A 21,718-nucleotide genomic window follows, 5' to 3' on the forward strand; every position below is an offset into this window, starting at 1 on the left:
TCTTAATTTGTAATCATACACTATACTCACTACATATTCTGAATATGACATAATTCTTGAAAAAACCTGTTGAGACACACAACTCACCAAAATTTCTGAAGAGGCTTTTTTGGTGAGGGGAGGATTTAGGAAGATATGAAAATTTTATTGGAATAGAGAACTTCTGATGAGGAATATCCTTCCATCATGACATAGTGGTACCTGTTCTGCAGTGTATAATTTTGGATGACTGTGTGGGAAACAAAGTGACTTTCCCTGGATTTCACAGCCAAAATGTGCCAGACATGCAATTTGAACCCAGATTTTCATAACTAGAGTCAGGTTCCCAATTCATTTGATTACCCTGCTTCTACCTTAGTTCTTAAGGATGGAAAAATAGATGATTTCACAGTATTTTATGAGGCTTGTCAATTCAAATTCTATGATAATTTCCATTACGGTCAAAGTGCAGCACTTGAATATATTGAAAACAACAACAACAAAAACCCAACACCTATTTGGGTATATATTCCAATCTACTTTCCTAACATTCAATTCACCATTCCTGTAATTTATCAAGGATCCCTTCCTAGCCACCATCAGAATATTAAGTTCTCCTTGAGGAAAGAGATGCTTTCCTTTTGGATTGTGTTTAGCACATAGTAGATGCTTAACACATGTTTTTTCATTAATTAATTCATTCAGTCTTTCATTCATTCATCTCAAAATGACCCATAGTTAAGTGGATTATTCTACTTTTCCTGCTGAACCTAGAATTTTTAGGTAAAAATAAAATGCTTATTTATGTTATATGCTGAACACATTATGGCAATTTATTGATTCTTCATTTTTATTTACTCTTTAACTAGTCAGAGCACTTAATATTAAAAATGATTTAACTCTTACTTTTGTATATGATCTTCTAACTCATTAGTAGACCGCTTTGACTGTAGGTGCCGTTCTTCAGATTCTTGCAGCTATAAAAATTCCAAACAAAATGCCTTAAATTTTGTAACTTTAAAAATAAAATTATAATCTTATACCTAATTCTGAATTAAGGCTGACTATAGTTAAATACTAACATTTATCAACCAAAATTTTCACTAGTCCATCAAGTAGTATCCCACTGTATAGACAAAGCTATATATTTTTGTATTCCAGATATCACTATATTCATTGACTTTCACTTCATGTTGGCATATACACAATACATTAAGTATATGAAAGATTTATGATTTCAGTAGCTCAGAAAACAGAATCAATGTAGATATAGCCATCTATAACTTTGTAAGTCCTAGGAAGTTGTCCAAGGCAAATATCATTAAGGAACTTTCCTGGAGTTGTATAGCTATTAAATTACAGAGGGTGAATTTAATTGAATTTGCTCCTAACCGATACACTATTAAACCAAAACTGTCTCATGTAAAATGATCATGGTTATGCTTGGTGATTAGGAAACTGCATAACAGAATTTCTGTTTCAAACATCTGTTTGAAAGAAAAGTAGACTTTGGAAAGGTCACCTTCAAATGTAGATTTTTAATTTCTCCTTATATAATTATTTGAAATACAATGTTGTCAAATTTGGTTATCTGGCAACTGTTCTAAAACTCAGGACTTTGCACTGAGTATTTTTTCAGATTGGGAAAAAAATACTGGCTTAGGTACTAGCTACTCTAATCATCAACTATAGTAACCTCACCTTTTAAATGCTTATATTACTTATGCCATACTTGGTATTGTTTATATGTTTCCTTGTATTATAACTGAATTTCCATTATTTATATTGGCTTCCCACTGAGACTTTAATTTCTTAAATGGCAGAGGGCATATCTAGACATACTCCTTATAATCTAGTCAGAAATCATCACAGTGCATGTTACATAATGGATTTTATAGATTAAATGTTGAACAAAGAAGAAAGAAGAATTTCACCTAATTTTTATTTAGTAAAAATTTTGCTACCTGCTTGATAAGAGAAGGAAGAGAGGGGAGAAATGGTGCCAGTTGATCCAAATGCCAGTGAACTGAGCTAATTCATACTGCCAAAGGTGGACTCTAATGTAGTGCTTTCTTCATATATCTTCTAAGGCTCAGTCCACACAGCTTCTAGATTGCAGCCTGAAGCTGAAAAGCTTTTGAAGGTTAATGTTTTCATCAATGTAGGCCAATAAGAATGGGAAGGAAATAAAGAGAATAATGGATAGGGCATTTAACTGGAAAAAAAGAATTTATTTCATTTCAATACTGATTTCCAAAACCTGGAAATATATTCAATCGTACAAGTATTAGGGAAAAGAATTTTTCATCAGAATAAGTTTTAAATGAACAATAAAGCATTTCTTATGGAAATAATTATACTGAATAGTAGAAGAATTGTTTTGCAACATTAAAAGGTATTTATCAAAATGTGGAAGAAAATTATTTTAATTATATATAACTGACAATGTTGGCTTTTATGTTTCTAGAGCAGATATAAATATTTATTAAGTACAGATTATGTTCTAGGTACTGTGATAAATGCTTTACAAATATTATTACATTTGATACTCACAACCACCCTGGAAAATAGGTGCTATTATTATCCTCATTTTAGAGTTGAGGAAACTGATCCAGACAGACATTAAGTGAATTGTCCAGGATTACACAGACAGGTTTTGAGGACATATTTGAACTTAGGTCTTTGTAACATCAGGTCCAAAGCTCTATCCATATTGCTGCTAAGTTGCCTTTAAGCAGAGAAAATCTCATCATTAAAAATTTAATGTTTGGTCCTTCTGCATAGATTTCCAACACTTTACCATGGATGATAGTTACCAGTTTTAACTGTGTTTCAAAAGCTATAAGATACATAGCTTTTGGCTGGTATAATGATGGATACCATATCTTGAACTTCTTTAAAAATGTGGGAAAGCAACCTAGATTAGAGGAATGCATTTGATAGTAATACTATGAAATTATATGGGCTTATAGCCTCCTCGTTATCATATCACAATATTTTAAAATAGCTTTATAAAAGTGTATTTTTATTTTGATATTGGGAGATTCTGGGAAATTGAAAATTTATGAAAATCAAACTAAAAAAGAACTCAAAGATGTTTAGTTTAAATATTACATAAATCACATAAATAAACCTAAAAGGATTTTTTCATAAATTCAATTCCTGGCAGAGTCAGACAAAAACATTTAATTAGCATTTCCTCCTCCTCCTCCTTCTTCTCCTCCTATGTTGATGCTTACTTCTATTAATGAAATGCTGTAAGAGGGAGTTCTGTAGAAGATAAAGAAGTATAAGTAACCCTGACCTTAACAAATTATTATCTAGTTGGGGAAACCACATTGATATAGTAAACAATAGTTTGATTATGCCATAAGGTAAGACATAGTTAAATAGTAAATTGTATGTTTATCAGAAGATTCTGAAATCAACAAGAAAAGTCAAAGGAAGACTTATGGAAAAAAATCATACTTTTTAAATAGAAGAGGATACACTGCTGGTGGAGTTGTAAATTGGTTCAACCATTCTGGAAGGCAATTTGGAACTATGCACAAAGAGCTTTAAATGAATGTTTACACTTTGACCCAGTCATACCACTGCTGGGTTTGTACCCCAAAGAGATCACAAGGAAAAAGACTTGTACAAAAAATATTTGTAGCCTCACTTGTTGTGGTAGCAAAGAATTGGAAAATGGGGGGGTGTCCATTGATTGGGGAATGGCTCAATAAATTGTGGTATATGTTGGTGATGGAATATTATTATGCTGAAAGGAATAAAGAAACAGAGGAATTCCATATGAACTGGAACAATCTCCAGGAATTGATACAGAATGAAGGAGCAGAACCAGGAGAATGTTGTACAAACAAACTGATACACTGTGGCACAATTGAATGTAATGGACTTTTCTACAAGTAGCAATGCAATGATCCAGGACAATCCAGAGGAGCTTATGAGAAAGAACACTATCCACATCTAAAGAAAGAACTGTGGAACCAGAAATGCATTAGAAAAACATATGATCAACCACATAATGATAGGGATGTGATTAGGGTTTTGATGTTAGAGGATTGCTCTATTGCAAATATGAATAACATAGAAATAGGTTTTGGACAATGATACATGTATAACCCAGTGGATTTGCTTGTCGGCTCTGGGAAAGGGGAGGAAAGGGAAGGGAGGATTACAAATCATGTAACTATGGAAAAAATATTCTAAATAAAAATTTAAAAAAGAAAACAAAAAAAAGAGGATCTTAGAAGTAAAGAGTAATGTTTGAGAAGCAGAGAGCTGAAGAATTGGATAGGTTGCACAGATGGGAAAGTATAAGCTTGAGGAATAACCTGAGCAAAGGTATGAAAATGAAAATCAACCTGATGAGATTAGCTTGATTAAATTAGAGGATAACACCAAGATTATTTATCTAATTTTTCTAATTCTCAAGTTGCAGAATTTGTATTCTTTCAAATAAAGCCTCTAGATACATCTTTAAAAAGTAAAGACACTGGCTATATTCTGTTGATTAGCAAGTGTTTATTAAATTTAAAATTTTCTTAGTGAATTTCAACTAGGTGAAAATTAAATATATTTTTCTTTGATTTAATGAGTAGTTTGAACTCAGAGAAAGAATTTCTACTTTCCAGGGTTGTTTTGGGGATTAAATGAGATAATGTATAAAAAGTGCTTTTAACCATAACATATGATATGCCTGATTTAGTTATTATTGTTACGTAGAAAAACACCATATTTCTTGTTGTAGGATAGAAAAACAAAATTGTCAACCACCAAAGAGTGACCATAATTATCTCAATTTAAGAGTACAAATGGTGGAGGTTATATGCCTTATTCTATATCAGTTTAAATAATATGTACAATGTTTGGAAAACATAATACTGAAAAAAGGAAATATTATACTGAAAACAACCATTAATCAATGACAAATTAATTACCGTATTTTTTGCATACATACTTTGCTTTTGATTTGATCTATTTCCTTCTGTAGTTGTTGTTTCTTATCTTCTAAATCATTTCTATAACGTGAGGTAACCTCTAATGAAGCTTCAGACATAGATTGTTTTTTCAGGGAATCAGCAAGTTCTTGTTGAAGTTGTCTTACTGTAACCTGAAATATGTCCATATTATTTCCATTATTTATTTGATGTATATTAACTTACATAAAATATTTATATCTCCAGAATTAATGCAAATATTAATTTTGTGAACATATTCATAGTATGATTGAGAACCAGAAAAAGTTTTAGGGCCTATTTAATCCAACCACTTTATCTGTGGATGAAGAAACTAAGCCCCCAAAGAAGATAAATGAGTTATTCAAGGTCATGAAGATAGTGATTAAGAGAGAAAAGTATTTGAACTCAGATCCCAAGACTACCAAAAAACTCTTTTTGCTTTACCACTCATTCCTCTTTTTAGTGTGGACCAAGTGCTATCTTCCTCCTTATTTAGTATTCTCCTCATAAAGCAATGCATTTAGCTGGACTTCTTTTTGAAAAGAATACCATACCTTCCCCAAAGCCACAAAGGGGATAAAACATTTTATTTATGGCTCACATAGGAGGTAGGGAAGGGAAGAGTATATATCATACTATACTTGATAAAAACATTAGAGATTTTCCCCTTCCATTTGCCAGAACATTTAACTACCTTAATTCTTTGTATCTAACCTTACAAAAATGAGGACATGTTTAAGGAAAAGTTGCATTTTCCTTTCTTTAACAATTTACCCTAGAGAACTGATATACTTGTCAGACTTGTACAAGTGTTTAAAGTGATTGATCCTTGTTTGCAGAAAGTAAAAAAAAATCGTGTGTGTGTGTGTGCACGTGTATGCTTAGCTATTATTCATATCTTCAACTGTCTTTGCCAAGCCTTCAAAGCAGCTTCTTTTCCTATTTAGGATAAGATTATATTCTTGGTCTCAATCATTGGGACAGAGAAAGGGGAAACTACTGAAAATATGGAAGATCTCCCACTAATGTGTACACAGAACAATACAAGGTCACCACTGAAGAGTAGTCATTTCATACTCTAACCTAGTAGAAATATGTGTATTTATGTGTTACATATATGCACATACAAATACATACCAATAAATATACACTAAGGTGTAGAGTTGATAGGTATTACATGTTATAATGTTATAAGTATATTTATGTATCAGTACAGATATGCTATAAAAATCCTGTTCATTTTAAATGTACAACAAAGGAAATGACTGCATATATTACGAATAGCAAATGAAGTAAAAAAGCAAAAGAAATTCAAAGTTTTCTCTTAATATATAAGATTAATTATCTTGTAAAAATAAAGTTAGCTAAAGCCTAGCAAATTTCTTGAAGGGAAAATGAACTAAAAGGGGCTAATGTAAAAATTATGAAAGAAAAAATTGAATTAACTGAATTACTACAAATAAATTAAATTCTAGTCTGAAATGACTAGACTTAGACACATGATCATATATACTAAAATATATGTTTTTATAGAATATTAATCAAAACAATAGATGGTAGAACTGCAATCCATTGCATAACTGAAAAATCATAGATGTAATGATGTAAAAATAAATGACAGTCATGCTGAAAACTTCAATTTTGGACATTAAGCAAGAAATGTGAGTTAAACAGTGGAAAAATACTAAGACAAGAAGAGTTTTTTTTAAATGACACTATTAACACAAAAGAAGGAATTACTGGTTAATAATCAGTCTCTTTGAACAAAATTATAGTCCTAAATATTAAAGAAAAGTAGTTCCTAGTTTTGGGAATTTCATTAAAATATGACCCAGTATTTAATATTTCTAAAATTAGTTTAAAGTATTTTGAATTAAAATTAGTCATATTGATAAACATGTTGAAGTGATTATGAAAAAATAACAATAATATCACAGTATTTATTTTAATTCAGATTTCTAATTTGAGTTGTTAAATTAGTTCTAGTATGATTTTTAAGAATTTATATATAAAGTTTTAGCATTTCAAATAATTTATTCTATTGCAGTCTTGAAAGGGAATATTAAGGACATTAGAATTATAGATTCATCAGCATTTATTTTCAAGTGATAAACCTTAACTACATTGATTAAACTAACACTATAGTGTTGTTTTTACATTTCAATGGATTACACAATGTTTTAAACAAAATGAGGCATCTCACTCCCAAAAAGATGGATAGTAGGTCCCCTCTCTCTTAGATGTCAGAATTTTTTTAATGAAAGTTAATAACATCTTCCTGCTCAAAATTCAAATTCTTAATTTATCATGACCACACATTCCTCTGAATTTCATTTCAGAAATTGAAAGAGATGTTTGTCAAATATTATTTAAAGACCTACCTCTCTTTCTGCTTTCTCATTTTCATATTTACACATTTGCTCTTTTAAGTGGTTACATTCATTAATTAACTCCTTATTTCTCTCTTCTACCATAAGAACTTGTTTTTCGCTATCAGCACGAAGTTTATTGAAGAGATCACTAAACTGTACCTGGACGTCACTTACTACCTTTTCTTTAATGATGCCTTTGTTTTGGGCATCTTCTAGCTGTTGTCGAAGCAACATATTTTCACTCTGGATTTGAGCAAATCTTTCTTGCATAGATTCTTGTTTGACAACATATTTGTTCAGTTTTTCCTTTTCTATTTGATTTGTGTGTTCAAGTTCCTTTGCTTGATATTGGGCCTGGTTTAGGTCTCTCTGTGTGCTTTCTAAAATCAATGTCTTTTCTCTGAGTGAATCACGTACAAGGTGTAGCTCATTTTCTAAACTATTAGCTTTACTTTCAGCTTTAGAAAGCTGTTGAGAAAGGACACCATTGTTATCTTTTAGACTAGACAAGTCATAATTTAGTTTGTCTTGCAGACGAAGCCATTCATCTCTTTCTCGCTGAAAGGTATGTTCAAGGTCTAGTTTTGATGTCTGACTTCGTTCATGATCAAGAATAGCAGAAGTCAGCCGGGAACGGTATGATTCAATTTCTATCTCTACTCTGTCTCTGTTTTGCTTTTCATTCTTCAGTTTAGAGTTCAGCATTGCATTCTCCGTTGTCAGAACATTAAGTTGTCCACTGTACTGGAGGACTGTTTTTGTTAATGCCTCTTCATTCAATTTTAATTCCTTTTGAAGCTCATCATTCTTTTCTTTTAAAACTTCATTTTCTTCAGTATATCTATTTTCTTTTTCTTGATTCTTAATTTTTACTGCATCTAGTTCCAGTTTAAGCATGGCAATTTCATCCTGGAGGGTATGATTTTTTTGGAGATCTTTTTCATGACTATCAGGAACCTACACACGATAAACAGAAAAGCATTGCTACTCAAAATAAAATTATACATTCTGATTTTTCCTACTATCAAAAATTAAAATTAAATTCCTCTGAATTTAATTAAAATTAAAAAATTAAATTAAATATTAAAAATTAAAATTAAAAGTAAGTTCCAAGTTGTGTATTCAATAGCGTGTATTTAAAGGAAAAGTAAATTGAGAGAGTTTTACCTATTTCACATTTCTTGACTCAATTTTCTCAAAGAGCAGGGTTTAAAAGTGTTCCATCAATCAGAATATAAGTACTTAACATATATAATCTTCAAAATGTATGGGCATTTCACCATATAATATATAGTGCCTTTTAGAAGAAACCTTATATTTTTAGGTTTCCAGATTTGTCTACCTTTCAGCCTATTTTACTTTCTTTCCTGTATTTATTCTATATCTTATGCTGAGTTTTCATAGTGATTAGGATAAATTAATAGTACTTAACATTCATATTTGTCTTTTAAAGTTTGCAAAGTGCTTTAGATACATTATCTCATTCAAGTCCTGCAAAACCCTTATGAGGGAATACTCATGAGTATTATTTGCATTTTACATTTGAGGACAAGGTGAGAAGAAGTTATTAAATGATCTGCCCATTTTCACACAGCTACTAAGTGTTAGAAGCAGGATTTGAATCCAGATTTCTATAGAATCCAAATCTAACACTCTTTTACTATTGCTCATTTTCTCTTAGGTACTGATGATATGAAACTGTCTTACCTGTTGAGTCATTGTCCTGTCACAATCATCTTAGCTACAGACAAATAAAGTAATAATTATAATTTCTTAGTATATATCTTGAGAATAATTTGTTCCTGTAGCATTATTATAGCATCATTAATTTAGAGCTTTTTGAGGTTATCTAATTCAGACTTCTAATTTTAGGGATGAGCAAAATGAGGCCTAGACTACAGTTAATTGATGGTAACCTAATCCTAACCCACACATTTTAAAGGAAAAGGAATTATTGAGGCCAAAATATAAAAGGTTGATGTCATACTCCCAAACTACTAGAACTGGTCCAGGAGCATTTGGTCTCATCCAGAACTGGTGGGAACAGGTATAAAGATAAGCTTAGAAGATTCATTCTATGAAGTCCCTACTATAAACACAAGAGGATATGGATAGGCAACAGCTGATTTAAATGAAGCACTTCAGTCTCCAAACATCAGAAGATTTACTGAATCTTGAATACTTTTTACAGAAATAATTTATTTTAAACTATTGTTAAAAAAATAAAATCAAAAATCCTAAATTTGGTATCTTATAGACTTCTCATTTTACCATGTTAAGTAATGATCAGTGGATGAATCCTTGTAATGTACATAATCTTATTTTGAAATCTAAGATAAACTTATTCTCATTACAAATACTTTTATTCCTTCTCTTTCAAGAAACATGGAATAGGCCAAACTATTAAAATATGTTTTATAACCCTTTTCAAAAGTCTCTGAACTGAAAAGGGCAAACAAATAAATGTACTTAATAAAGGAAGAAAAGTGGTCTGTGTTCAAGTGATCACCTCCTACTTGGTTGTATTCCTTTCTTCTCTTAGGAGTAAGTGAAAATGATGAGCTGCCCCCTCATACATCTAGAAGGTTTAGAGGTACTACTAAGAATGAGGGATTTTCTTCAGTAGAACTCTTGGGTCTCTGAATCATTCAATTCAAAGAAAAGCAACAGAACAAATAAAACATCTATGTTTCTTTTGACCATCATGGGTATCTGCTGTAGTGAGACAGAGGACTGAGGATAATAAATATGTCGAAAATTGAAGAACAAAAATCTTAGCTTTTAAAAACATGCCATTAGAATTGAAAATGACCAAAATGAATACCTCACAACTCTGATTCATTTTAGAAACATTTGCTTCAAAAGCTTCCTTCTGCTTCCAAAAATGATTACTCAGAATTCCATCTTGCAAAGCTCTGGCACTCTGCTCATGAGAAAGTTTTCTTTGAGTCTCATTTCTTTCTTCCTCAACCTGGAGATAAAAATTTCATAAATTTTTTAATCATTTTTAATTAGAAGTCAGCAAATCACAAAATGTCAAGAAGCAATTATTAAAATTGTATTGATATATAATCTGGAAAATATATAAAAAATAAAACATGAAACCCCAAACTCAGCAAAAATGTTTTACTTTATATAGAATATGGAATCTGAAAAAAAAGCTAAAAAAACTAAAAAAAATAGCCTATTGAAAATAAAAAGCAACAAAAAGCACAAATTTCAAAGTTGTAAAGGAACCTCAACAATTATTCAGTCCAATTCATACCTACTTTAATATATCGCACATCATCAAGCATCAGTTTGAAGACATGGCAGATGAAGAAGTCACCATCTCTCAATGTAGCTCATTTTACTTATGGATGGTTCTACTTGTTTGTAAATTTTTTCTGATAACCCTAAAAATATGCATGTTTGCAACTTCCTGCCATTGATCTTGGTTCTGTCTCTTGGGGTGCAGAAGAGCAAATTTAATCTCTCTTCCACATTACTGTCTTTTAAAAATTTGAAGATAGTTATTATATCTCTCGAGTCTTTTTTTCTCAAAGATTAATATTTTCAGTTCCTTTGATTGATCCTCATGTGTCATGGACAGACTCTAGGCCATTCGTCAACATGTTTGCCATCCTGATTACCTCCTACCATAATTCTGTGGTAGCCACAGGTGAACAAAGAAGTTCAGGAGAGGTCTAATAAGGATAGAGGTATTTGTACTTCCTCAATCTTAGAAGTCATGCTTCTCTTAATGCAATTTTGCTTTTTGATTGCCAAATAACACTGATGACTTGAATAAAGCTTAGAGTTCACTGAAATGCCTACATCTTTTCAGACAAAATACTATCTAATCATCTTTCCCACAATTTGTACTTGTGAAAATAATTTTTTTGTACCTAAGTGTAAAATTCATTCTTACTGAGTTTCATATTACAAGTACATTTAGTCCAGTACTGATAAAACTGTGCCTTTCTCCCATGTAGAATGGATTGGATAATCTTCATTTTAGAAGATTAAAGATCCTAGAGAACAATAAGCTTTCCTGAAAGACTAAAAGATGAGGTACAGTGGAGTATAAGGGACAAAAAAAGAGGACTGAATGTGTGATTTCATTGACCTAGAGAATTCTGAGGTAAGGAAACCCCTCTAAAAATTTAGATTGTCAGCTTTTCTGCAACCTCATAGTCTCAGAGAGTTGTCTGGAGTAGTGGGATTGAGTTTGTGGGAAGCTTTTGGGGAGTTTGAAACTTCTGGTTTGGAGTCAGGTAAAAATGACATAACCAGAGTCACACTCATCAAGATTTAACAGTGGCAAGGTTTGAGCCCAGGTCTTCTTGAATTTGAGGACAATTTTTATATACTACAATGTGATTGCTTTTCTACTGTGAGACATTTTTAAAAGAAAGTACTGCAACTTATCTTTTCCAAGGCTATGTAGCCAGTAACTTTACATACAAATGCTTAAAAATTGAAACTTTGAATATATACTTATGAATGATTGAAACCAACTTAATTATACCAGACATAAATACCACTGAACTTTTTTAGGATTAAAAAAGCTTTACAAGCATCCTCGTCCCCATTCCCTGTAAACCCATGAATATTTTTTACAAAGAAAAGATGGAAAGATTGATTTTTAAATTTCCATTTACCTGTTTCAAATTATTTCTTACTGCTTTAAGTTCTAGGTGCAGAGATCGAAGAGTGAGTTCAAGTTGCTCTTTTATTTCCACTTCTTTAATATATTGCTTTTCTTTTCTTCTTAATTGCTCACTGATTTTTTTAAATAGCATTTCTGAATTCAATCGCTTTTCTTCCTCTTGTTTCAGTGTAAACCTAGATTAAAATTGCTAATTTTATAATCACAGTTCAGTAGAAATAAGGATGATAATGCTATTTAGGTATATCTATCTGGACCTTTAAAGGAATAGAACATGAATTTGGTGGGGGGGTGCAGATTTATTTAGGGAGCTCACTATCATGAAACTCTATTGATAGAGATCGGTCATTGCTCTACAATTTAGAGCCTTACATAGTTTCCTGCATCACACAGTCAGGATGTGTAAGAAATGAGATGTGAGCACACTTCTATATACAGGTTTCTCCAGGGTATTAAACTTTCTTTTTTTGACATTATTTTTTTTATTTGGTCAATTTCAAACATTATTCCTTGGTTACAAAAATCATTTTCTATTCCTCCCTCCCTCCCCCCACCCCTTCCATAGCAGAAGTGCAATTCCACTGGGTATCACATGTGTTCTTGATTCAAACCCATTTCCATGTTGTTGGTATTTGCATTAGAGTATTCATTTAGAGTCTCTCCTCAGTCATATCCCCTTATCCCCTGTAGTCAAGCAGTTGTTTTTCCTCGGTGTTTTTCCTTCCACAGTTTATCCTCTGCTTGTGGATAGCATTTTTAGATCCCTGCAGATTGTTCAGGGACATTGCATTGACACTAATGGAGAAGTCCATTACATTCGATTGCACCACAGTGTATCAGTCTCTGTGTACAATGTTCTCCTGGTTCTGCTCCTTTTCCTCTGCATCACTTCCTGGAGGTTGTTCCAGTCTCCATGGAATTCCTCCACTTTATTATTCCTTTTAGCACAATAGTATTCCATCACCAACATATACCACAATTTGTTCAGCCATTCCCCAATTGAAGGGCATCCCCTCATTTTCTAATTTTTAGCCACCACAAAGAGCACAGCTATGAATATTCTTGGACAAGTCTTTTTCCTTATTATCTCTTTGGGGTACAAACCCAGCATTGCTATGGCTAGGTCAAAAGGGAGACAGTCTTTTAGTGCCCTTTGGGCATAATTCCAAATTGCCCTCCAGAATGGTTGGATCAATTCACAACTCCACCAGCAATGAATTAATGTCCCAACTTTGCCACATTCCCTCCAGCAAACATTACTTTCCTTTGTTGTCATGTTAGCCAATCTGCTAGGTGTGAGGTGATACCTCAGAGCTGTTTTGATTTGCATCTCTCTGATTATCAGAGATTTAGAACACTTTTGCATGTGCTTATTAATGGTTTTGATTTCTTTGACTGAGAATTGCCTATTCATGTCCCTTGTCCATTTATCAATTGGAGAATGGCTTGAATTTTTGTACAATTGACTTAGCTCTTTGTAAATTTGAGTAATTAGATCTCTGTCAGAGGTTTTTGTTATGAAGATTGTTTCCCAGTTTATTATTTCCCTTCTGATTTTGGTTACATTGGTTTTGTTTGTACAGAAACTTTTTAATTTGATGTAGTCAAAATTATTTATCTTACATTTTGTGCCTCTTTCCAAGTCTTGCTTGGTTTTAAAATCTTTCCCTTTCCAAAGGTCTGACATTCTGTGTTCATATTATTTATAATTTCCTTCTTTATGTTCAAGTCATTCACCCATTCTGAGTTTATTTTGGTGTAGGGTGTGAGGTATTGATCCAAGCCTAATCTCTCCCACACTGTCTTCCAGTTTTTGCAGCAGTTTTTGTCGAATAGTAGATTTTTGTCCCAAAAGCTGGGATCTTTGGGCTTATCATATACTGTTTTGCTGAGGTCACTTACCCCAAGTCTATTCTACTGATCCTCTTTTCTGTCTATTAGCCAGTACCAAATTGTTTTGATGATCACTGCATTATAATATAGTTTGAGATCTGGTACTGCGAGGCCAACTTCTTTGTATTTTTTTTTTCATTATTTCCCTGGGTATCCTTGATCTTTTGTTCTTCCAAATGAACTTCGTTATGTTTTTTTCTAATTCAGTAAAAACGTTTTTTGGAAGTTTGATGGGTATGGCACTAAATAAATAGTTAAGTTTGGGCAGGATGGTCATTTTTATTATGTTAGCTTGTCCTACCCATGAGCAGTTAATGTTTTTCCAATTGCTCAGATCTAGTTTTAGTTGTGTGGAAAGTTTTGTAGTTGTATTCATATAGTTCCTGTGTTTGTCTCGGGAGATAGATTCCTAAGTATTTTACATTGTCTACGGTGATTACGAATGGAATTTCTCTTTCTAATTCTTGCTGCTGAGATGTGTTGGAGATATATAGAAAGGCTGATGACTTACGTGGGTTTATTTTGTATCCTGCAACTTTCCTAAAGTTGTTGATTATTTCGACTAGCTTTTTAGTTGATTCTCTAGGATTCTTTAAGTAGACCATCATATCATCTGCAAAGAGAAATAACTTGGTCTCTTCATTGCCAATTTTAATACCTTCAATTTCTTTTTCTTCTCTAATTGCTACTGATAATGTTTCTAGTACCATGTTAAATAATAGAGGTGATAATGGGCATCCTTGTTTCACTCCTGATCTTATTGGAAATGCTTTTAGTTTATCCCCATTGCAAATGATGGTGGCTCATGGTTTTAGGTAGATACTGTTTATTATTTTTAGAAAAGACCTTCTATTCTTATACTTTCCAGTGTTTTCAATAGGAATGAGTGTTGCATTTTGTCAAAGGCTTTTTCTTCATCTATTGAGATAATCATGTGATTTTTGTTGGTTTGATTGTTGATATGGTCAATTCTGTGGATGGCTTTTCTGATATTGAACCATCTTTGCATTCCTGGTATAAATCCTACCTGATCATAGTGAATAACCCTCCTGATCACTTGCTGGAGACTTTTTGCTAGTATAATATTTAAGATTTTTGCATCTATGTTCTTTAAGGAGATTGGTCTATGGTTTTCTTTCTCCATTTCTGACCTGCCTGGCTTTGGAATCAGTACCATATTTCTGTCATAAAAGGAATTTCGTGGAACTCCCTCTTTGCTTATTATGTCAAATAGTTTGTATAGTATTGGGATTAGATGTTCTTTGAATGTTTGATAGAATTCACTTGTGAATCCATCAGGCCCTGGGGATTTTTTCTTAGGGAGTTCTTTGATGGCCTGTTAGATTTCTTTCTCTGATATGGGATTATTTAAGAATTGCATTTCTTCTGTTAATCTAGGCAATTTATATTTTTGTAAATATTCATCCATATCACCTAGACTGGCATATTTATTGCCATATAATTTGGCAAAATAGTTTTTAATGATTGCCTTAATTTCTTCCTCATTGGAGGTGAGTTCTCCCTTTTCATCTATGATACTGTTAATTTGGTTTTCTTCTTGCCTTTTTAAAATTAGATTGATCAGTACTTTGTCCATTTTTTTTTCAAAATACCAGCTTCTAGTCTTATTTATTAGTTCAATACTTCTATCACTTTCGATTTTATTAATTTCTCTCTTAATTTTTAGGATCTCTAATTTGGTTTTCTTCTGGGGGTTTTTAATTTGTTCGCTTTCAAGTTTTTTGATTTGCAAGTCCAATTTATTGATCTCTGCCCTCCATAATTTGTTAAATATGAACTCAATGATATAAATTTTCCCCTGAGTACTGCTTTGGGTGCATTCCATAGAGTTTGAAAGAATGTCTCATCATTGTTATTTTCTTCAATTAAATTGTTTCTATGATTTGTTCTTGAACTAACTGATTTTGGAGAATCATATTATTTAATTTCCAATTAATTTTTGATTTGGCTCTCCATGTACCCTTACGGATCCTTATTTTATTTGTGACCTGAAAAGGTTGCATTTATTATTTCAGCTTTTCTGCATTTATATGCCATGTTTCTTTGACCTAGTATATGGTCAGTCTTTGTGAATGTACCATGTACTGCTGTAAAGAAGGTGTATTCCTTTTTGTCCCTATTTATTTTTCTCCATATATCTATTAACTCTAATTCTCAAAGATTTCATTCACCTCTTTCTTATTTATTTTTTAATTTGATTCATCTAAATTTGATAGTGGTAGTTTAAGGTCTCCCACTAGTACAGTTTTACTATCTATCCCCTCCTTCAATTCTACTAGTTTTTCCATGAGAAATTTGGGTGCTATACCATTTGATTCATACATGTTGATTAGTGATATTTCCTCGTTGTCTATACTCCCTTTTACCAGTATGTATTTACTTTCCCTATCCCTTTGAATCATGTATATTTTTACTTTGGCTTTGTCAGATATCATGATTGCAACTCCTGCCTACTTTCTATCAGTTGAGGCCCAATAGGTCTTGCTCCAACCTTTAATTCTGACCTTGTGAGTATCTACCCACCTCAAGTGTGTTTATTGTAGACAACATATGGTAGAATTTTGGATTCTAATCCACACTCCATCTTCGTCTACATTTTATGGGTGATTTCATCCCAGTCACGTTCAAAGTTATGATTGTCACTTGTAAATTCCCTAGCATTTTTGATATCCTCTCCTAGCTCTGTCCTTTCATCTTTTGCTATATCCTTTTAAACCAGTGGTTTACTTTTAATCAATCCCCCTAATCCCCTCCCTTGAAATATTTCCCTTTCTGTTCCCTCCCTTTTTGTTCCTTTCTTGTTTTTTTTAGGGTCTGTTAAGTTCCCTCCCCACTCTCCTTCCCTCCCTTTTTGTACTCCCTTCCCCCTACCGCCCTTAGTTTCCCCTTTTCCCTTACCCTGTAGGATGAGAAATAGAATTCAAGATCCCAATGGAGCTAGGTGCTCTTAACTCTCAGAGTTAATTTCACTGAGAGTAAGGTTTAAGTATTACCTATTAGCCCTCTCTTCCTCTCTTTCTTATAAGAGTATTCTCCTCCCCTTCCCTTGTGTATTTTTGTGTGAAAAAGATTATTCTATTGATTTTATTTCTTCAAGTATCTCTTGGTGCCATCATCGATTCACCCCCCACCCTTTTTCTTTTTTTGCATATCATCTTATAGCCCTTAATGCCCCAATCTATTCCTATGAGTGATTCTTCTAATTACTATAATAATGAATACAATTTTTGAGAGTTACAAATAACATTTTCCCCATATATGAATATATATAATTTGATCTAATTGTAGCCCTTAAAGAAGAGAGTTTGAATTAAAAAACAAACACATTTTTCTCCTTTTCCCTCTCTTTCATATTTGCCTTTTCATGTTTCTCTTGATCTTTGTGTTTGGATATCAAACTTTCCACTTAGGTCTGGTCTTTTCTTTACAAATACTTGGAAATCTTCTATTTTGTTGAATGCCCATACTTTCCCGTGGAAGTATAGTCAGTTTTGATGGATAGGTGATTCTTGGTTGAAGACCCAGTTCTCTTGCCTTTCTGAATATCGTGTTTCAGGCCTTGTAGTTCTTTAGTGTGGAGGCTGCCAGGTGTTGTGTGATCCCGATTGGTGCTCCTTTGTATATGAATTTTCTCTTTTTGGCTTCTTGTAGGATTTTCTCCTTAGCTTGAAAGCTCTGGAATTTGGCAATTATATTCCTGGGAGTTGTCTTTTGGGGATTTAGTGTAGAGGGTGTTCTATGAAATCTTTCAATGTCTATTTTGCCCCCTAGTTCAAGAACATCTGGGCAGTTTTCTTGATTTCTTATATTATGATGCCAAGATTTCTGTTCATTTCTGGATTTTCAGGTAAACCAATGATTCTCACATTGTCTCTCCTTCCTCTGTTTTCCTGATTTGTCACCTTGTCAGTGAGATATTTCATGTTTTTTTCTCTTTTGTCAGTCTTTTGACTTTCCTTTATTAATTCTTGCTGTTTTGCAAGATCATTGTCTTCCAATTGCCTAATTCTGGTCTTTAAAGAGTGGTTTTCCTTTTCAGTTTGTTCTGGTTTCCAGCTGTTTCTCCATTTGGGAGTTCTTGTCCCTTAGATTATTGTTTTCACTTTGAATTATTTCCCACTTTTCTTGTCAGAAGGCTTCCATCTTTTTGATAATCTCCAATTTGAATTCTTTTTGGAAAGTTTTGATTTTGTTTGAATTTCTTCCTCTATTTCTTCTGTAGCCTGGGTTTTCCCTCCATAAAAATTTTCCAGGGTCAATGCCTTCTTCCTGTTTTACTTGGAGGGTGTTTGTAGGTCCTAGGCACAAATTAGGCATCCCTGTGGTGGTTTTTCCTTCCAATTTTAGTCAGAAATCTGAGAGGGATCAGCAGGTTCTCTGTTTATGGAGTTAAGGAGCAAGGTCTTTGGCTGAGGCAAGTTCTTGAATCTTCGCAGCCTCTGCTTTTGGTTAGAGCACCCACCATCTGCGCTCCCAGTGTTCTGGGGTTTCTGGTGTAACTGCTCTTAGGGGTAGTCCCCAGTGGTCCTAGTCAGCTCCCAAGGACCTAGAGGTGTCCCTTGCTCACTCTAGATGTGCCCCTCACTCACTCGCTGATTCTGGTGCATGCTGGTTCTAACTCTGACTCTGTAGGTGGCGTGGGGGAGGGTAGATGGGCTCACATTTGGGTGGGAGCTTTTTCACCCTCTTTAGTGTGGAAATGTCCAAACCCCACGTATCTTCAATGCTGCACCATACTGTAGAGTTCCTCTGTTCTTCTGAAAATGGTTTCTATGTTATTTTGAGGTAGTCTATTTTGGGGAGAGGAAGCATCTCATGTCTAGATTGCCGCCATGCTTACCCAGAACTGGTATTAAACTTTCTATCAAAAAATGTATCATATTTTGTGTGCTTTGTCTTTTATTCTTTGGATAGAAATTCAACAATCTGGATACATAAATTTACTTTCTTCCTTTTTTCCCTGACTACCTCTTTGTGTTTAAATATTTACCAGAGGAGCGAGAGGAAATGACTTCTTTCAAAATTCCTGAATTCTGATACATTTTAATGACTTTGGCAAACTGTTTGGAAGGGCCTGTTGATAAAATTCCTGACCAAAATTGGGTGAGAAAATGATTTTTATATTTCTTTCATCTATTTTCCCCATTACTAATGAATCTTTAAATTTGACTTCTAAGTTTTGGAAAAAAAATAATTGCAAATTGTTTTGCTATATTTTGAAAATTCACTTAAAATTTTAACATATTTAAGGGGAAATAATACAGTGAATGCTGTGAGGAAGAAATTGAAAATTTCATCTTCAAGATTCTTTTTTAACTTTTAAGATACATGCCATTAATTCAGTACAGCACCTCTCCAGTTAGTTTGTTCTCACCATTGTCCTTAGTATTTTAACCCTATTTCTGATGTAGACTGCCTCCTACCTGGGACTAAATGATCCACTGATGAATCAAAAAGTCCTGTCTATGTTATTCGTACTCAAAAAGATAATTCTCTGGAATGCCAATCACAATTTGAAGTGATTTACAGGAAAAAGCAAATAAGAACAACTTCCATTACTTTGTTAGGCTTATTACTTCTAATATTTCAGAATCATACAGGATCCTTCAGTCTTTTTGAAACTATGTTTTATATATAATGAACTTCAATTAGAAAATTGCAAACGGTAAAAAAATGCAAATTTTAAAATAAAAGACTGAAAAGTGTTAACTCTAAATAATGTTGGATTAGAATGATAGAGAATGATTCTACTATTGCAAATAGAAAGGATTAGCTACAAATGTTTAGACAGTGGCAGAGAAATAATTCCCATATTCTCCCTTAGGAAAGGTAAGAGAGCTATTTGTGGATATATTCTCTCCTCCAATGAGTCAGTCACTGTTAGCAAACAAGTGTTTATAAAGTGCTTCCTGTGTGCAGGGTCCTGTGTAAGGTAATCCCAGAAAAGAAGGCACAAGTAGATTATGGGGGCTGAGAAAAGTCTCTTGAAGAAGGTATCTGGGCTGTCTTTAGGGACAGAGTATTCCAGAGGCATGGAGGACAGCCTGTGGGGCAAAAGAAGGGAGATGGGAAAACATGCAGTGGGCTAATACTGCTGGATCACAGAGTCAGGAGAAAAGTGAAGAGTAAGAAACATACAGGGCAGGAAGAGGCAGATTATAAAGGCTTTTGAATGCCAGAGGAGGCTATATAAGATCTGAGGGGGACAGGGAGCCATAAGAACTTAATGAGCAGGGGCAAATAAATAATTAAATGTTGCTTCAGAAAAATCACTTGGGCAGCTGGACAAAGAATGGATTGGTGTGTGGAAGGGCTCATGGCAGAGAATGTGCTTAGAAGGCTATTGTCATAACCTAAGAGGACGTGAGGGCCCAGGAAATGATGGTGCTGGCTACGTGAGGAGACAGAAATGGACATCTATGAGAGATGTTAAAAAGGTACAAACAACCATACTTGGCAACAGACTGAAGGAAGGAAAATGAGGAGCTGAAGGATCTTCTCAAGGTGGCAGGCCTGGGTAAATGGGAAGAAGGTGGTATCCCTGAGAGTAACAGGGACATTCAGAAGAGTGGAGGGCTTAGGAGGAAGATAATTCTGCCCTGGACATAGTAAGATCAAGATGCATATTGGACATCTAGTCAGAGAGGCCCAAAGGCAATTAGTGATACAGGAATATACTTCTCAAGAGAGAAGTGGGATTAACACCTTGATCTGGAATTCATCTCTCCATAGGGATGACAAGTGAAGCCAAGAGGAGCAGAAGAGATCACCAAGAGAAACACTAGAACTTATGAGATTATAAACTAAGACCAACACAGTCTTTTTATTATCTCCTTTAGAGCTTCATAAAGTGCTCTGCACATCACTAGAGATGATTAAATTTCTTGAGGAATTTGAATAAACAAGTTTACTGTATATCAGTGATGGAAATTGTCCTTCAATCTTGTTAAATATTATTTCTTATTCTGCATTTTACAGTTCAGTCAAATTGGCCTTCTTTTTCCTGACACAAAATGTCATTTCCCAACTCCATACCTTTGTCGTGATTGTCTTCTATGCCTAGAATGTACTCCTAACTCTTCTCTCCTACCTTCTACCTCTTGGAATTCATTGTTTCTTTCAAAACTCTGCTTAACTAGCTTCTTCTTCATGAAGGCTTTCCTGGTTCCTTCCCCCAGATGCTAGTACTTTCTTCTGAAAACAATGCTCCTGCTCTCCTATCCACCCCAAGTACTCTGAATTTATTGTATTTACATGTTGCATTTTCAGATTGAATATTAACTCCCTGAGGGCATTTCCTTTTTTGTCTCTGTAGTCTCAGTGCCTAGAACAGTATTTGGTTAGAAGGTACTTGATAAATGCTTATTTTTTGAAATACAAATCTGTCCTTTAAAAAAGTAACACCACATAGTGATAGTGGACACTCAACTAGAAGTTATTCCAAATAGGAATTCTCCATAGAATAAAAAGGATTAAGTAGGGCTCATTAAATTATTATTTTAAAGATGTGTCATTTTTTCCCTACAAACCTCAAATCCTCTATCACAATGCTCAAATGTAACAGAAAAGTTTTCAAGACTTCATGGGTTCCATACCTGAGGCTACAAAGTTCTCTGTCCCATTCAACTTTCTGATGTTCTAACTGGGATTTAACTTCTCTTGTTTCTGATAATTCTTCCTGTAGTCCAGTAATCTTGTTTTCCAGACTCTTAACTTTTTCTGCAAGGAGTGTACAACGTCCTTTTTTAAGTTCTAATGATCGTTCATATGTAAGAACTGCATCCTGAATTTTCAAAAGGCTAATAGAATCTGTATAGAGGAAACACAAGCAAATAAAA

At 33.6% G+C, this 21,718-nt stretch overlaps 1 protein-coding gene across 21 annotated transcripts in view; it reads right to left on the reverse strand.

The window, feature by feature from the left end:
• Window positions 1-21,718, reverse strand: part of ANKRD26 (ankyrin repeat domain containing 26) — a 144,689-nt gene that overhangs the window by 29,608 nt on the left and 93,363 nt on the right. For 19 of the 21 annotated variants that reach the window (XM_056799617.1, XM_056799606.1, XM_056799605.1 and 16 more), the window contains 6 exons: window positions 21,476-21,689; window positions 11,959-12,142; window positions 10,140-10,286; window positions 7,325-8,272; window positions 4,943-5,095; window positions 886-956 (listed from right to left, as the gene is read on the reverse strand). In XM_056799617.1, coding sequence (XP_056655595.1) covers window positions 886-956; window positions 4,943-5,095; window positions 7,325-8,272; window positions 10,140-10,286; window positions 11,959-12,142; window positions 21,476-21,689 — 1,717 coding nt within the window. The remainder of the gene's footprint in view (window positions 1-885; window positions 957-4,942; window positions 5,096-7,324; window positions 8,273-10,139; window positions 10,287-11,958; window positions 12,143-21,475; window positions 21,690-21,718) is intronic. The other 2 variants (XM_056799618.1, XM_056799624.1) reach the window with 1 other exon arrangement.

This window comes from Monodelphis domestica, chromosome 5 (assembly GCF_027887165.1).
Source record: "Monodelphis domestica isolate mMonDom1 chromosome 5, mMonDom1.pri, whole genome shotgun sequence".
NCBI lineage: Eukaryota > Metazoa > Chordata > Mammalia > Didelphimorphia > Didelphidae > Monodelphis > Monodelphis domestica.